Below are 18,802 nucleotides of genomic sequence, written 5' to 3'. Positions count from 1 at the left end.
ATTGCGATGTTGTTTTCGTCACATAACTGTAAAATTTTAGTATATCCTGCTCGATGATAGCCCAGTTAACGAAATTCTATATATTTCTGTAAGGTTATGGGAAATCGTCAGTTGCTGTTAAATCTTATTTCTCGAAAAAAATTTGAATTTCCGTTCATCATTTTACATTACCGTAGGTACGTCTGTAATAAAATGTTTTATTCTTAACTATACAAATATTTCATTGTAACTTTTAACTGGTGTCAAAGAGGTGCAAAGATAAACTGCAGGATTTTTCATTGTAGCAACGTTGACTTTTTAGTACAATGCCATTATATTGCGACATTGAGCTGTAATGGAGGCATAGAACACTGATTCTTTGATCCTTCGTCACTTTTTGGACTGTATAACAAATAACTCATCATGATTTCTAAAGATCTGCGTTCTAGAAATATTTCTATTGTACCAAATTCTGCAAACATAAGATTGTTTGTGACATTTTCTTAATTTAGAATGTGGAATATCTTGCGTCTAAATTTTCAGTCTGTACATCCAGCTTCTATATGAGAAAATTATGGTGTCCCGTTAGGGCCATCACCGCATACTGTGTATGTTTTTGTATGTAACCTGATAACCGTCCATGGGGTCGGATTCTAGCTTCACAGATTAATTCACTGTAATAAACTGACTAAAACTGCCTAGGTTCCCTGACTCTGTTTTGCTGTTACACAAAATTTTGCTTTCGGCTTCAGCTTTTGTATGTAAGCTGGTATCGCAGTACCAACTAAGGGGAATTGATTGAAATTCCACACCTTGTTCACTGTGGACATGCAGGAGGGTCCATAACGCTGTTATGCTGTTATGCATTTTCACAACATTATGCCCTTTTTCATATTTATTTTATTCATTTGACAAGGCTTTTTGAATAGTCAAGCGTTGGTGTCCTCCGAGAGCTCTTGGTTTATTTCATATTCTGTCAAAACCTTCGAACGATAAATAGAAAAAAAGTAAACTCGATGTTCAGAGTGTTATGAGATACATAGAGATGCAATGTAAAGTACTGACATTTTTGCATGATTAATTGTTTACCACGTTAGGATGCGAGATTATGACGTTTCCCAGGAATTAACACTTTGTGTATAGTATGTATCTGTATTGTGAGTCAATACAGGAGTTTAATTAAGCTATATTACATCTTAGTTGTTAAAGTTATATAACTTAGAGCGCGTCAACCGCACAAGATAAACAGTTTGCAATTCATTAACCAGATGCAACATAATGGGTGTTTATAAATGATTACATAGTACCTGTCAACCCTTTTTAATAACTGTATCACCGGTCATACATTGGTTTCGCGCCGCTTTTCCACATGATTGTCAGTAAAACATATTAATTTCGCGCCGTTCAGTTCTTGTATACTTAGGTTTTGGTGTTTGTAGACGGTACGAGGATAGAGAATGTAAAGATGTTGTTTTATGTAAGTACAGTTTTTCAGTAACCCGAAAGACAAAGCAAGAAGCAACAGATGTTGACATAAACAAATCCATGCTTCTAATTCACTAATTTGTTTTAGGTTTGGAACATTTATTTTGTGCGGCCACAAGTGTAGTATTCTTCATTTTTGTTCAGCGAACTGCCTGTTCTGTTCCTTTGCGTTAACCAAATTTCGAAGGAATAAGCTATAATTAGTATTAATAAACCATATACATTAGTGATTTTAAAAGGGTGGTTTTGCATGAGTAACGAGCAACAGACGTAGTATTTTCCTGAAAAAACACAACGATTTCATCTACTATTTGGACGCAGTGGTACAGTGGTTACATGAAGGACTACGAAATCAGGAGTCTAAGTTCAAATAAAGGCTCCTCCTTCTAACAGTAGCACGAAGGTCCTGTGTATGGGTGCTTTATACCCGGCACGCTTAAATCAAGGACACTTCTGAAATCGGTACGTCTTCTGTATCTTGCACTAGCCTCACACTAAAGTTAAACATTCTTTTGGAGAATCGCCAATATGAGTTACCGGTGGCGGCAAAGGAAAACACGTAGATACAGATACAAAATAAATATATTTATATAATTGGTAGAGATACACGCTGTTATTCAATAAGGTATAACCATGATAGACAAAACAGGTCATAAGTTACTGTAAATAAGCCATGTAACACGGACCAAAGTCGTATCATTATGCTGATGTTAATATTTGGCTTGTTCACAAATTGAGCAGATGACCATGGAATAAAATGAAATAGATTATTCATGTATAGTATAAAGTAAAAGGCATTTCGGTGGAGATTAGAGACCATCTGACGTATACAATAAGAAAATGATGGATATTCATTAAGTTGTTGGTGCTTAGAGCTGAAATAAATGTAAAGAATTTTTGTGACCAACAGTGAATTAGCCCCATACTGAATTTCAGGAGATATTCAACTACAAAACATATGCTGTGACTGAGAGATGAATGTAAATACAAGAGTTATTTCTATTTGCAACTTTCTCTACCCTTTCTACGTTCTTAACGTTTTTACCTAATGTCTAGTATAACATTGCCATTGCAGAGATAAATGGCGGGATCTCAGTCTTTGCACCTATTTTCTAATATATTGCGAACTAAACTTACAACAGAATGTAATGATGGTTGTGTGTTTACTAAAATAAAGTGGTAGCTCAGTATCGCAAACGGTGTGATACAATAAGCTTCATTCTGCCCTTTGTATCTTGCAAGCACTCTTAAAATGTACACAACTAAACATAACTGAATTAATATAAAATTCAGTAACAAAATGTTGAAAGGGAAGGAATCGGACAAGTGTTCCTAATATAAAGTTTTCCACGATTTATCTTTCATGCGTGTACAGTATCACTGCATTTTATATCAGGGTAGGTCCGCTTAAATGTCACAAGGATAATGTCAGTATCACGATATATGATATTAAACCATTTTGACTGGACACTTTTTAAATTATTTCAATTTTCAAAGTAGCCAATATAGCCATTCATTGGAATGCAAAAGGTTTGAATACTGACTAATACAGTAGAAACTATTATTGAATCCATTGTTTATGGTTACCTCCCTGTATTGCTCTAACTGGATAAGTTCATGTGTAATATTGAAAGTAGGGATATTCTGAACACGGAATTGTACGTAATATCTATTTGGATAGTTGCTTTATCTGTTTTAAACATAAAGTTAAGAATATTAAAAGTATGTTATAATCTCTTATTTAATGTAACCCCCGGAATTTCATATTCAACTCAATAAGAATAGCCGAAAAACGAATAACAGGAGGTAATAGCGGCGTATGTATTGTAAATTAGGATATGGTTCAAATTAAACGAGTGTTATGAATTATATAATATTATTATATATTCTTTTTTCTTAGTAAGTGTAAATATAAACATTTAAAATGTCAATTTGTATACTTAGATTTTATCAGTTAATAAAATATGGGCAGGAGTTCGGATGCGTAATAATTAAATCACGAGTGCGTAGCACGAGTGATTTAATATTCGCATCCGAACGACTGCCTGTCAGAATGATTTGTATGTTTGATATATTGATAACGTTACACATAAGCACAGATAGTGCTTGACTCCCTTTTCTTTTCATGGTTTCATTGCTATAATTATTGTGGAATTGCTGTTAATAATAGGATTTGGGTCATTTGTGGCTGATTTGGGTTCATAATCCCAGCATCACACATTATGTCATATACAATAGTTCAAGGGAATCAGATATTTGTTAGAGCAAGTAACCGTTCTGAAATAGTATGTACAGATTTAGATCAAGCAGAAACAAGTTCTATAAATAGCACCAATCAAAGCTCACGTCTGCTAAAGTATAAATAGGCAGATGGGTGACAGAGAGATCATTCTGTATCCAGCGATAGAAGAAGACACATCGGGGATTCAAGTAATTATTTATCCCAGTACCTTGATAAGGAAGTTATTGCAACTACTGTCAGGGCGGATAAATTATTAAAAAGAAAACGTTTGAAGTTCATAGACTAAGGAAGAGTTGCAGAAAATAGGAGAGTTCCAGCTTATAGACGAGGTTCAGCGTTATTGGCGAAGTACAGCCAAAGCATCAGGGTTATACCTATATGATAGTTAAATGCTATAAGTGATAGCATATAGGCGCTGAGTATCCAGGAGTCAGGGCAATCTAACTGAGTTGCATCTTTAATTAAGAGAACAGGCTGAGCATCTATGCGATAGGACACGTACGTTGTTGTTCAAATACATTGTCTGACGGGAACTTGGACACAAAGACCAGTCAAGAATAGTTTGCCTGATCCCTGAAATTATCTAGCTCATAATTGAAATCATTTACGAATCATTGGTATACGAATCATTTAGGCAAGGTAAATAGAAGGAAAATTTATAAACGAGATCTCACCAACTATACGTTTTAACAAAGAACATTCTACATCGCTTGTTAGCTAGTCTAAGACATAGTCACCTTAGCGATTCGATCCATTTCATTGCTCAAGATACTTAAGACGTAGGCACTTCCCTGGGCCATATAACTCGTATCCTGACACTGCCCATATTTTATTTACGCATAAAATTATTGGAACATACTTATTATGCGTGGAAGTACGTGGTCTGACATCCGCCGGAAAGTCGTCTCGTGGTCTCGGAAAGGGTCACAAGTTCAACAACTCGAAGGGTGGCTCAGTCCGTGCTTGCTGGAAGAAACACAATACCCTCAGTCTGCGCAGGAAGCGTTAAACTTAATTTTTTTTCTTTTCAAATTTATTTCTTCGTTTGACCAACTCTGGGGAACTTGTAAATTCTTCGCATTTTACAGCACTACATTTTCGCTTGATACGTCATTCGGCTGGTCATATGCTATTATAGAAACCTCCCCACGATTGAAAAGCGTTGCATAACGGAATCTTTCGATATTCAGTAAATTTAATTTTAGATAGTTTAATGAGTAGTTACTGCTGTGAAAATGCTATTTTCAATAACATGTTAGGTCGGAAAAGATCAGAAATAATTACTTTATTTGAAGCTTATCTTTGCAGTTTCTAAAAATAGTACACGTCACCTAGCTATGATGACACTGCAACATACACACCAGAACATTGCGGCATATAAACACGTACATACTTGAGTCTTAGAAGACTAGAGCATGAATTATAATTTATTTGCTGTCAAAGTAGAATCTAGTTGACATTTGTGGTGCTTACAACGCAGAAATTGTAAACTACGTACACGACTAGATACAGGTCCACTGATGTTGCAGTTGAAACTTACCGGTACTGTGTAGACTGGCTGAAACATTTTCTTACGGTAAAAATATAAACAAATAATTTCATCAGCTAGAAATTGTTTGTTTCAGAAAAGTTGATGTACTTTTTATTACTACTACTAAGCACTGAAAAAGTCGAGTATTTAGTCGGCATACAACGGAAGCAGAGTAGAATCTCACAGTCATGTTACAATCGTAGGGTGGAATGGAACAGCTATATTTTATCGTAGATTCATGTATATGCGCTTTCGCTATATGGCTGCTGCGGATCATGTTAGAATATATCACCTAACATTATCAAGTTAACTTTAAGCCAAGATGAAAAAATGGCACAAACAAACAATTTGTATTATTCAGATTTTATCATCCTTATGCATTAAAGAAAAATCAATTACTTGTTGAAATACGTTTAGCATGAAAGAACAAGAGGTTATTCAAATTTCAATGATCAACGTTTTAAAGAGTTTGGTATTCGTAAACAAATTTTCGGAAATAATGAGGTTTTACTAGATGAAAATGAAAAACTATTTATTAGATAACAAAATTACATAAACCATACAAAACGTTTTGGACAGTAATTGATTAATTACACATCTTCTATCAATGATGGTCCAAGTCACATCCTTCGTTAGTTTTATTCCTGTTCTTTACCTTTAGCCTATTTTAACCTCTTTCTGCTTCTTCTACCCTTTTTTACAACAAAAAAATGCAAGTAATGTTAAGAATACTTCAAAGATATGATTTAAAGAAATCTTCCAAGTAATGATACAGTACACACTAGACAACAGGTGATGATGGCACACTACTGCGTATCTGTTACCTGTCACCGGTAGGTTAAAATTATGTACGATTAAAATGTCCTTGTAAAACTATATATATATATATATATACTTGACAATGAAAAGACTCGGCGTAAGATGGAAGTCTATAAATAAAATAAATAAAATGACTTCACATGCCTTTCCAACAATATTTAATTATAAAAATACAGTATATATATGATCATAACGATATATCTATGCCAAAAGACCAAATCAACCGCCAGTACAAGTGTTGCAACCACTTGTTTACAGCCTAAACAAATTAAACGTAACTCATATAAACATAAAATTTGGTATTACCCTTTTCCCACAAATTATCTATGGTGTGTTTTAAACAGATAAAACATTTTTTTTATTACGTTAGATTATGATAGGCGTTTTGAAATTGCCATTACCTTACCAGTGTACACTTTCATTTTAACATTGTAGTATTTAAGAGCGCATTTTCAAGGGTATGTACATACTTTACGCGACCTTGGATCATGAAAGTTTGCTTTCGCTTTTGCTCTCTTCAGTCGTAAATATATTTATCCTTGTCAAGGACATGGCAGATATCACTTGCATTGAATTTAACCCGATTTGAATGTGATACATTGCATGTTCAACCGTTTTGCAACAAGACCTTTGGAATCGCGAACCGACTAGACCCTGCTTATCACAAAACATTTCAACCATACGTACATACCTTTGTTTAGACATTACCTTGTTCTAAGTCGCGTCCAACGCTGAATATAATGTTAAATACTCTATATCTTCGTTCAGAAAGCTAGGTACATTATCATTTATGAATAAAGATTTTCAAATTCGGTTTTAGCGTGCTTGATATAACTACATTTACACTCTGAGGATATAAAGATGGCAACATTTTCATTTATGTGGTGTTGGGCGACCTGTGGTTTTCTATTTCTTTTTTGTTTCGGTTTTTGACGGAAACATAAGGAGGTAGGTTACCTTAATATTTGTATGTGCGCATGTCTAACCGGAAACTAACGTGATGATTTACGACGACGTTCACGACAAGCTAAATGTGTTTGTATATCCATTCCTCTGAAATAAAATCATGAACCTGCCTCCAATCTGATGCTTAATGGTTTAATAATGCAGAAATAATGAATAATTTGCCTCAGAAACGCTTCAAAACATTGTTGCCTTAAAATGACGTCATTGACGTCATGACGTTACGTGTCAGTTACCGCGCAAAATTAATAGCTTTTATTTTAAAAATACGTAATTCTGAGCATTTTCTTTTTTGAACTATTTTTAAACAGCCATTATTTGCTGAAATATATTTATGAGTCTTTCGTTCTGAATAATTATCAATATTTTGCTTCTTTTATGGAGTTATATTGAAATGTTTTGCGGAATGTAAGAAAATGGACAATGGTTACTGATGTTATTGGGAATATAGCTGGGTGAAAGGTTACTTATTACGGCCATTTTCAAATAAACATTGGGCAGTTTGATTTGTAATACCTGTTTTCCAGTTTCCGTTGATAATTTGTTATAAATATACTAAAACTAAGCTCTAAATTGTTCAAATTTCAGTAGAAAATTGTGGTTCCTTGATTTAAATTCATGTTACCATGGAAACGGAGTCCGTGACCTCTATATCTAAATGTAAAATTCAAAAGCGTTGACACCGATCTATTTAAGGAACACAACTTCGGCTTTTTATTTGCATTTCAATAATATTCATGAGAATAATAACAGCATGCAGAACGATTTTTCCATAAAAAATATCAGATGAGGGGTACTGCTGTAAGTATTTTAAGCTGTAAAATTTGTTAAATAAATGCAAATAACATGAAAATATTACTTACGTTAGATGTTTTAAAGCTACATTAACTAGTCTTTTTAAGATAATTTTATTTAATATTTTTTATAAGAAATTACGATAAAAGGCAAGATATAAGCTATGTTAAACATATCTGTTGCCATGGTTACTTTAAACTTTAAGAAAAATAGGGTACCATGTAAAGTGCTTAATATTTTGCTAATTATATTACCCAAAAATATTCCATGTTGATCATTTACAGAATGGCACAGAAGCCGTCGAAAACCCCGTTTTCATACATAGTTGTTTAAAGATGAGAGAAAATTCGTTACCACGGAAACACGAGCCCCGCGACATATACATTTTAAGTTTATATTAGAAAGCTAACGCGCATACTAGTAAAATTATCAATTTATACAGACTTCTACGGATAACAATGAAACTAAAATACAGTGAAAAGTGTTAAATATCCGTATTTTCCTTCTTATTTCAATATAAAATACCTTTGGAGGGTCATGTAATTTAAACCTGAATAAAAATTATACTTGAAGGGGCAGAGATAAACAGAACTGGGATTGTAGTAGTCAAAACATTAAATTACTCGAAATACAAGAAATCGCTGCGGTTCAACTAATTTGAATTTACCCTGGTAACAAGGTAACCTACCTCCTTAATACCAATATTACTCTAAAGACAAAAAATGATGCCACTCACATTTAAGAAGCACATAAATAATGATGCCTGTTACATTCTATTTCAACAGTTTTAGAATAAGTCTAATGAACAATATAAATAGTGCTGCACATTTTCATACATACTTTGCATGTTCATTACAGCATGTTTTATTTATTTTTACTTATATAATACGCGTTGTCAGTATGTCGGCTTACATTATCAAACAGACCTTGACAAATTCCTAGACAAAAGTATTTTCATTCTTCGGACTGAAATTAGGTTTTATAGCATATTATTTATGTTTGTTCTTGTTATCATGAGGCACATGATAAAATTTTAGGAGAAAATAGATTACCAATGTTTCTCAAAAGTTTGTTATCTGAAAAGAGCCATTTCGAATACCTGCAAAAACACTTTGATTCAGGTGCAGATCTGGCTGATAAATGTCCCAATATAGCTGGAAAATACCTGTATAATAGATTCTTTACACAGATCAATTTATTATATACCAAAGACATTGCCCCGCGACCGACTGAGATTTTTCATCGCGAATCTCTGTGGACATTTTATCTAAAGCAGATCGGGTCTTACAAAAGCACCGCTATTCACATGTATCACCATCTAAAGTAGTGGTTCAATTTAAAAAAAAAATCATCGCGATTTTCCACCAAGGGTAAATATTTGTGCCGGTTGTAACGCGGGAAAAAAGCAAAATCAGCGAACCAGGGACAATATGTAACCGGAAACTCAGCGGATCCAGGCCTGAAAAAATCCAATAGAGTCGAATTCAACATTAGAGATCAAGTTTTCAAATCAAGTACTCTTACAATAATCGTAGTTTACATTTCTGATAGAAATATTGAATGGTCAAGCCATTATGAAGATTCAAAGATATCCTATAGTTTTGAACTGAATCAAAAGCTAAAGTCGTAATACAACTAGATTTATGTGTATTTCTTTGAACTTACTGACTGATAGTTATACATTTATGCAGAGCACATATTTGCATATGTATGAAAGTTTTTTCATATCATTTTACAATATACGCTCAATGACAAATTCACAAGAAACAGCTTCGAAACACTGATGTGGTGTCAAACCTGTGCTAAAAACTACCTCCTCCATGTAAGGACTACTACCGTAATACTGAAATAGGTCACTACTTTCTCCTTCCGGTTAACTATAAATAGTGTAAATTTACCTGTGGTGATGAGACACATGTCCACAAAGACTGCTTTAAAATTAACAACTTTGACTTTATCTTTAATTCTCTAAACTTTTATTACATGATAATTATTGTCTTTATCTACATATAGGAACTTATTGTAACAACTTAAAAGATACGGCGGCTACGCTACTGCATAATGTTATTGATCTTGAGAAAAAACACAGTAACATATTCAATGTGAGAGGTAATAGTTTGATAAAATGCATTCTAAATGGTACGACATAGAAATGATAGGAAACGTTTTTGCAATGTGGTCTTACAGAAGACATAAAAGTGGTTTCAAATGCATCTCTGTGTGTCTGTTCTCATTTTGTTTTTTATATATATTACGGATATTTATGTTTTCCAGTGATGAAAATAAGCCGTCTGTTACTTATTTCTTGGAAAGAAATGTTAACAAAAACGTTTCAAAGAAAATTCTAATTTGGACACCTTTCTTGTCGGACACTATTATAGAATATTTTGAAAAATGCCAGTCAAACTGTAAAGATACATGCAAGTGTACTTTTACAGTAAATAAGAGTGAAATTACTACAGCAGATGCCGTTATATTTCAAAATTATGATCTTTTTCCAAGATCAGTTAATTGGGAAATTGGAACAAAAACAACAATATCATTTCCGACTTATCGTCGGCCTGATCAAGTCTGGATTCTTTTTAACATGGAACCACCAAGCAATATGTTCTGGGATCCGGCGATCTTAAATGGAGTGTTCAACTGGACTGCATGGTATAGACAAGATGCTACTCTAATGTGGCTGTATGGCCACAAGTACACACTGAATCGTTCAGAAAGCAATGATGCCAGGGAACTATTCGGAAACACAAATTTTCATCAAGAGAAAACAAGAGAAGTAGCTGGGATGATATCTAATTGTAAAGATCAAGCTGAAAGGTATAAACTAGTTCATAAAATGCAAAAATATGTAACTGTAGATATGTACGGTGGATGCTATGATAGACCTTGTGAAAGTGTCAGGAAATCCGAGAACAAAAGTTGTGATGGGATTCTAAAACAATATAAATTCTACCTGGCTTTTGAAAACTCTTTGTGTAAAGATTATGTTACAGAAAAATACTGGAATGCTTTAAAGCGGGAACAGATTCCTGTAGTTAACTGGAAGAATATAAGTGAAAATATCGTCATACCTAAGTCGTATATAAATGTTTACGACTACAAAGACATAAAATCTTTGACAAAATATGTGAAAAAAGTGAGTTCAAATGCAACTTTATATAATAGTTATTTTCAGTGGAAGACTAAATACAAAGACAAAGGGACGTGCATAACCTTTCAACTGTGTCAGTTACTCAGTCGCAACAGCTATCAGAGGCAGGTTTACTCTGACTTCGCCAACTGGATCAAGGACGATATATGTCCAAAAGTAACCGTAAGTATTGTTACGTTACTTTTTCCATAATACGTAAATTCTCCTATGTTGGTCATACAAAACTAACATCAGCAACTCTCAGAATAGCAAATCAGAACACACCATCCTTTGTAATGAAATGAAAAGCATTCTCAGCTGTTTTGCCTTACTTTTGTACAATACTGTGGTGTGCAAACATGTTAGATTGACTGCGCTGTGCGATCTTTAAACGGTGTACAGCAAAATGTTTACACAACTACGAGCTGCGCGACAATGCGCTTCGCGACCTTTGTGCAACGTATGTTCATAATACATTTGTGCAAATCGTACATGCAGATAGAATATATTTGATAAATAAGTTATATAAAACAATAAGGGTGTAAAAGATATATCTTCCTCACACTTGAACATTTTACTCTGGATTGAATAGAGCTAAACATGGAACAACTCTATATACAACTGATTACTATTGCATTACAATGTAATATGTCGTAGTGTGTCGTAATATTTGGAGACCAAGCACTGCTAGTGCTGGGAAATTAATAACAGAATAGACTTCAAGTGATGTACGCTACATGATCTTGCGCGACCCTTCCCGCGCGAGCTTTTCTTATTTGGGTGTCCTGTACTTAGCATGCAAAATACAGAAAAACAAGCTGAGTCAGCTGTGTTTGACTTTTTTATCTTATCAAGAATAATAACCCTGTATAAACCTGCCTGAAATTATAATATGCAAATGTAACGGTATTGATAAAATCCACGATGGCCGCTTTAAAGCAGCATGCCTCCAGATTTGGCTAAAAATAGTTTTTCTTTCAAATTGAAGTTTTGGTCATATTATGAATATTAGAATATGAATTTTTGTTTCTAAAATATTTTAAAAATTCCAAGTCAAGAAAAAAAGATGACCGCATCGGGAATCGAACCCCGGACCGCCGCGGCAATAAAGACATTTTCCCGTCGTTGTAACCAATAGCGCTATAGCTGAAGTAGTGAATAATGACTTCAAAATATAGATATTTATAATCGAGACAGTTTACCTGGAGTAAAGGCGTGACAAACGCTTTTCGATTTTCATGGTAAAAAGTAGTAAAAACAGCAAATTCTCATGTGTTTCCGTAACATAAAGTTTGTCAGTAATTAAGTTTTAAAGCCTTCTTAAGAAATATAGCATTTATTTCAAGATATCTAAAAATATATATGTTGTTTTTGTCGAACGATCTGGAGTCATGCCGCTTCAATATAAGTATGGTTTATTTTTGGCGGAATAAACACGTAAAAGAAACGTATTTCGGAAAACATGTTTAGTTAGACAGTTTGATTTTGTCCAAGTAGGAAAAATATTATTTAGGGGGTAAGACTCTTCTGAATTAATCAATAAATTGAAGCCAACAGCAGTGATCAAAGGTGAAAGAAACAAAATAAATAGACTCTTTTCACAGCTACTGATCAGTCATACAAAATTAAAATGCTTGCCATCTGTACAGAACATGCACAGTTTTATCATGTTTAGACTTACACGCTATTTTATCAGTTGTCTTGATTCTCCTGCCAGGAAGTTTAATAAATATCACAACATATTCAAACTCTTAAGCACCAGGCACTTGTTCTCTATTTACATAGTTTAAAAATAAGATATTTTCTTGGCGGGGGTAGGTGGCTTGGAGATGTGGGATGGGTTGGGGCTCTCATTATGCAGACAATCCTTTAAACAAGTTTCAGCTAGCTGCTTTGAGTGCATTCTTCAGTTAAAAAATGCATTCTTGTATGTTGAAATATACTGAAGGTAAAATGGTGTACAGGTTTTTATACATTATAATATCTTTAATAACTTCTTTCAGGTTAATGTTGGTATGTTGTTTTTGTAAGATCCAAGTAAAGAGCATGTATGTGATTTTCTTTTACTCATACTTTTATTAGATTTAAAATCTTAGCTTGTCTTGTGTTCGAAATTTTACCAAAAGACAAAATAAATTTCAATGTAGACTCTGTCAAGGTGTTTGAAGTACACTTGGCTTACAATTTATGAAAACTTTTGATAAAACTATAATAGATAATTCCCGGTTTGTCTGTTTTTTGCAATATTTATCAGGCAACTATTGTAGGCTGGACATTTAGTAGTGATAGTTACCATGGTTACTAACAAAATTAGCATTTACAATAGTAAAGAAATAAGGACACTTGTCATAATCATTACCGCATATTAAAATTACATATTTTACAACGATACCAGAACAGAGAATTTCACAGCTTTGTTAACTTGTCTAATTTATGTCGATTTAATGTGATATTTTGTGCATGTATAAGCATCTATTAGTGAACTCGCAATATCAATGAAATACAGAGTTGCACATTTTGCTTTAGGTACTCTTATACGCACATTTCTGAAGTGTCAGATATTTTTGTTTTGATAAGAATATACATACTTAGAAAATTAGTGCACTTAGCTAACTTCCTCATTAATAAAAAGAAAAACCGAATTTGAAATTTTTTAGGTACAGTCTCTATAACATTATACGTCAGTTTTCAATATTTCATAGAAACCTGAATGTCAGTTGTCATGACTAGTGTCATTTGCGCATGGCATTTGACAGATTAGGCATAAAGACACTAAATAGAAAACTGGCGCGAAAAAAAATTGGTAGTCGCATAATGGTGGATACAAATAGTCCTCAGTTTGTTTTTTTTTTTTTTGCTCTGTAGAGCTATTTTCCTTATTTTCTTTGCAATTTTCCGCTAAAATCACATCTATGCTTGACATGTAGGTAGCACTTTCATAATGAAATAACATCATGACAAAATTTTTCATGGAAACTTAGATCATACACCACAAGTATAATTTGGGGTCTCATTTTTTAGCTGATTTTACAGTTTGTGTGTTTGACTGAAATTATTTTTCTTGCACCAAACATGACCCCCACTTTTCTTTTTATTTTTAGTTAGCAGTGACAATATTTTTCCAAAAAAAATGTAGGTTACAGACATTTAAAATGGGTCCTGATGTGTGCTGCGGTCATTGGAAATAGGTCAATTTTATATAGAATAAAGAACAACAATTATTTAATGTGTTATAACCATTAGAGACAAACCTGTCAATTAATACTTGAAATGAATTTAACAGTGCTGGTTCTATCGGGATGTTCACGACAGTGGTATTTATCAACTTTCAGATAATATATCAAGCATGCAATTATGACAATATTACGCGTTCAAATCTCTGTTCAATCTTGAAAGGCTTTTCCGACACTCCTGCTTCTCTTATCCGATTTGTATTGCCTCTGCAATTTCTGTCGTTGGTATCTTTTAGCTTATACACTTGACTAGGTATAATTTCTGGCTTACGGAAGGTCAGGGGTTCTTCCCAAGTTTCCGCCAGTGATGGAATAATGCCCGGAGATGCATAAGGGCTCATCCTCCACCACGAATAGCTGTAAAGTCGAAGTGTGAGTCCTGTAATTGTTTCGATGTGACGTTTAACCACAAAAAGACAGAACAAACAAATATTTACTGTGTCTATATAATTTATAAATCGTACAATTATTGAGCGTTTTGCATTTTCTTTAAAGTTCGGGCTACTCTGTAATTCTAAAATCGAGGAACTCGTCAAAAAAAATACCGTAACCATTTGTGGAATACAATCTGAATTTATCACTTATAAAACTTTACTTCACTACCTGTTTGTCATAAAAATTTATTTTATCTGTCAAGCCATAAAATATCACGTGACATCGTCGATGTCAACGCTTTTTTATTATTCTTTATTTTGCATATCAGTGCATGTTTCTGTTTATAATAGCCGCCGGTTTCTTTTTGCCACGCCGGTATTTGGTAAATTCAGTCCATATTTATATGCGCTTTACAAAACTGAAAATTAAATATTAAATATTATTAAATATAATACTAGTTTTTTGTAAATCAGTACGAGAAAATTGAATTTGCCATGGCAAAAGATAATAGGTAAGGGTAGATTTCTGAGCACAGAGCACCTAAACACAGCCTCAGAGCCACGCATTAGCAATGTAGACCAACAACAAAAAGAAGCTGTAATGGAAAAAATATTTCAGCGTTGCTTCAAACATCTAACAATTGTACATATTACTTTATGTGAAATATAGATAGAGGGTGAGGAAGTTGTAAATCGTGGGGTGGAGGGGGGGGGGGTGGGGTGGAGGAATTGGAATAGGAAAGAAGAACAAGGAAGAAAATACAAAAGGAATGTTACGTTCCTTAATAACAGTCACACTACAACGTGAAGCGCAGACACTCGTGTACCACTATCAAACACACAATCATACCCAACTAAATAACATAGAAGACAGTAGGGCACCGTCTTAGACTCACAATCACACAAACGCACCCATATAAGCAGGAAAAAACAAGTGTGTACCTCTTTTAGGATTCCGTCAGCCTGAATAAAGGGGAGCCACGAAAACTAACTCAAAGTAAAGGGGGAGGAATGCAAAAAATAGCGCAAATGCAAGGGGAAAGGAGGGGGGCAATAGGGATGTACGGAGGAGGAAAAAACGCATACAACAAACAAGAAAACATACGCAACAGACAATACAAGACAGACAGAAAACCAGTTGAAAATAGGGGCACGGCCTTGGAACGGCACGTAACCTATATAAAGGAAACTGGGGGTTTAAACGCGTTTAAAACTGATTTGGCCATGGCAAAGCGGTCTATTGCCATCTTGCCATGGCAAGAAAATTCGTCATTTTGCCATTGCAACTTTTGCTTATTTTTCTTAAAAATGATTTTAACTATTTCAAAACGAATATATAGGTAGAAATATGATGTTTCATATTAGTATCTCTAGTTAATTTTATTTTGCCATGGCATCGTATTTATTTACAAAAAAAACTAGTAATTATATTTAATCTTAACATACTTTAACTTTAAGATTAGGTAAACTAGTTTATGTAGCAATTTAAGACACTTTTCATTTTTGTAAGGCGCGTATAAATATGGGCTGAATTTGCCAAATACTGGCGTATAATCTCCAAAGTATGATTCTTGTTTCTTCTACAGTGACTCAAGTTTTGTTAAATTTGATTAATGGTTTCATAAAGTATTGCAAGTTTTTTTTTTCATCTGGACAGTTTTAAGAACTCTTCACTGCCTTCGCCCTTATTTTTCTTCTTTCTTTTCCTACTGTTTCTATCTGTCCAGGTATTTTCAAAGGTATCACCCAACTAACACCTGTTATATGCTTGTTGTGTATTGGCACATTTACCTCAAAATTGGCATTTTTATCTGAGTCCATCTTACCCTGCACACAGTTTTGAAGATCGTGTATATATATGTGTATAGCTTTAAAGGTCTGACAGTGTAGACTACAGTAAATTTGAACAAACAAAAACTAGCGGGTTTAATGAAGATAATACATGTAAATAAAAAGTAGCAAAAATTAAACAAAATAAGCATTAAGTTTTTTTTGTAACTGTGCGTCAATCAAAATGCAATACTATGTTGAAGAACAAATAATCGCCCTGAAATATTAAAAGTTGAAAGTAAATTGTCATAAATTGTCATCGCCAGTAAAGAATGTTTCAGTGGGTCCACTGGCACCAGAACAGAAAGAAAATGCCTCTGTACATGTAATTCCAACCCCCCAGGTTTTCTAAAAGAACCATGGTCATGAAGGGGAAAATTTACTAACCCGTTTCAGTCGCGCATTTCATACTTAAAACAAGCAGTTCGGTAAATGTGTACTATGGATATCAAACATGTGGTGAATTATCTTCCATTGTGTCCCGGTAACATTTCTTCAATACTTCTTATCTTAGAAAAACAACGCGTAGTTTATATTTATTTCAACGTTATACAATAAACTTGCTTGACCTTCCCTGGTGAAGTTCCATTCTAGATTACAAAACCATTCTGATTGGCTGTTGTGAAAATGTATGTCAATCGTCATGTTACTACACGTGTTCGCTAAAATGTGAAAATGCAGCACAAATGTTCAAAATGAGTAAAATAAAAAGAACAGATGCAGACCAATGTACGATTTCAAATTAAAGATCATATACAAGATGAATTTCATTCATCATTTCCAGTTTTAGTGTAAAATTGTTTTTTTTTTAATACTGTTTTTGTTTGTTTACATTTCGCCAAACATGTGCACACTGCCGTGACCTCTAGACCGGGTGTTCATTAGGGAAGGTCAAGCAAGTTTTTTCTGTAACGTTGACGAAAGCATAAAATATGTTGATAATCTCTGCAATATGGAATATTGAGATAAGGTAACTGGTGCACGATGGAAGATAAATTATCGCTTGTTCAATATACTAGGCACCCATTCACCGAACTGCGCGTTTAAGTTGAGAAACACGATTGAAACGGGTTAGTATTTTTCCCGTTCATGACCATGGTTCTTATAGAATACCTAGGGTAGAGGCATTTTCTTTCTGATCTGGCGCCAGTGAGTGGGTCTCATAAATTATCTTATAAAATTAATGTACGACTAAATCGGAGCGGTTTCAGTGGATCTACATTGTGATATAAAATAATACTTTTCATTCGAGTTTCCTCATTACTGGTAAAAAATATACTTCCATTAAGACTAAGATGTACATTTCGTTTTTACAGGAGCATTACGTTGCGCTGGTAAAACTAGTAATATATACGGTTAAACCATTTTAATGTGTATCTCTTGTTAACTCAGTTACAGATATCTTACACTTAAACGAATTGTTATCCTGAGCGAATGACAATTCCTCTTGTGTAAATTATTAGCATTAAACACCTGCATGTTCCTAGCAAAGATCCATAAATAAAGTAATTTTCTTCAAGCAAAACATGCTTCAGTAATAATTCGGGAAATCATATTGGTAAAACAAATGCCATTTAATCTTATTTAGGTTGTATATGTTTCGCACTATTTAATATTATCCTTTTCAGGTTGTGAACAATATAAAAAAACAAGGAAACTGGTGGTTGTTTCAGAAACTTGGGATAGATATATCGTTCTTGTAGCTAGCCGGTATATAGATGATACACGTGCAGTTGATGTAGAGCATATAGTGTGGTCACCTATTTACTAAAGCGGAGTGATTCAGATCGTTGACTTTAATGCACTTGCCATTTACGTCTTGTTCATGTCGGCATATGGAGAAGCCATCCAGCATGCTTGAGGAAGCCATTTGACCGCCCGTAACTGAAATTATGCCAAAAGGGGCTCTCAGTGTCTCCTTCATTGACTGAATAAGTCAATACTAATATTTGGTTTTGATTGCCGTTACTTATTCTAATCCATAATGATAACGTGATTCCTGCGCAAAGACGCGTCCATTTCATGATGATAGATGTAACAATAATTCATATTCCTTGTGCAATTCTTTCTATTGTTACATGCAAACGTATGCCGTATAAGCTTGACCTTAATGTCCAGTGCAATCAGCGTTCAAACAATGCTGAAATCGCTAGTGACATGTTCGAAACTACTCAAGCGTGAAAAACGCCGATTTTGGAGAATTGCGATTTTGTTTTCCTGACATTACGATAAAATGTTAGTATATCCTGCCCGAGATATAAAATGAAACTAACTGATTTTGGAGTCTGAATTTACAGGATATTAAATAGGAAATGTCTTGCAATCTTGCCACGATTTTTGATTTTTAGATAAACTGGATACATGTATTTATCATGCTATGCTCATAGATCTTATAAGATTTAATGCATAATAAAGATT

At 34.0% G+C, this 18,802-nt stretch overlaps 1 protein-coding gene across 1 annotated transcript; it reads left to right on the top strand.

Annotated features, from left to right (window-relative positions):
• Positions 1-9,952: 9,952 nt before the first annotated feature.
• Positions 9,953-18,774, top strand: LOC123528040 (alpha-(1,3)-fucosyltransferase fut-5-like). Its single transcript, XM_045307782.2, has 2 exons — positions 9,953-11,130; positions 18,013-18,774. The coding sequence occupies exons 1-2, from the start codon at positions 9,967-9,969 to the stop codon at positions 18,085-18,087; spliced, it is 1,239 nt and encodes a 412-aa protein (XP_045163717.2). The 5' UTR covers positions 9,953-9,966; the 3' UTR covers positions 18,088-18,774.
• The last annotated feature ends 28 nt before the right edge of the window (positions 18,775-18,802 follow it).

The sequence above is a fragment of the Mercenaria mercenaria genome, unplaced genomic scaffold (assembly GCF_021730395.1).
Source record: "Mercenaria mercenaria strain notata unplaced genomic scaffold, MADL_Memer_1 contig_149, whole genome shotgun sequence".
NCBI lineage: Eukaryota > Metazoa > Mollusca > Bivalvia > Venerida > Veneridae > Mercenaria > Mercenaria mercenaria.
The sequence above is the reverse complement of the archived record's forward strand: the minus strand, read 5'-3'. Positions and strand labels throughout refer to the sequence as shown.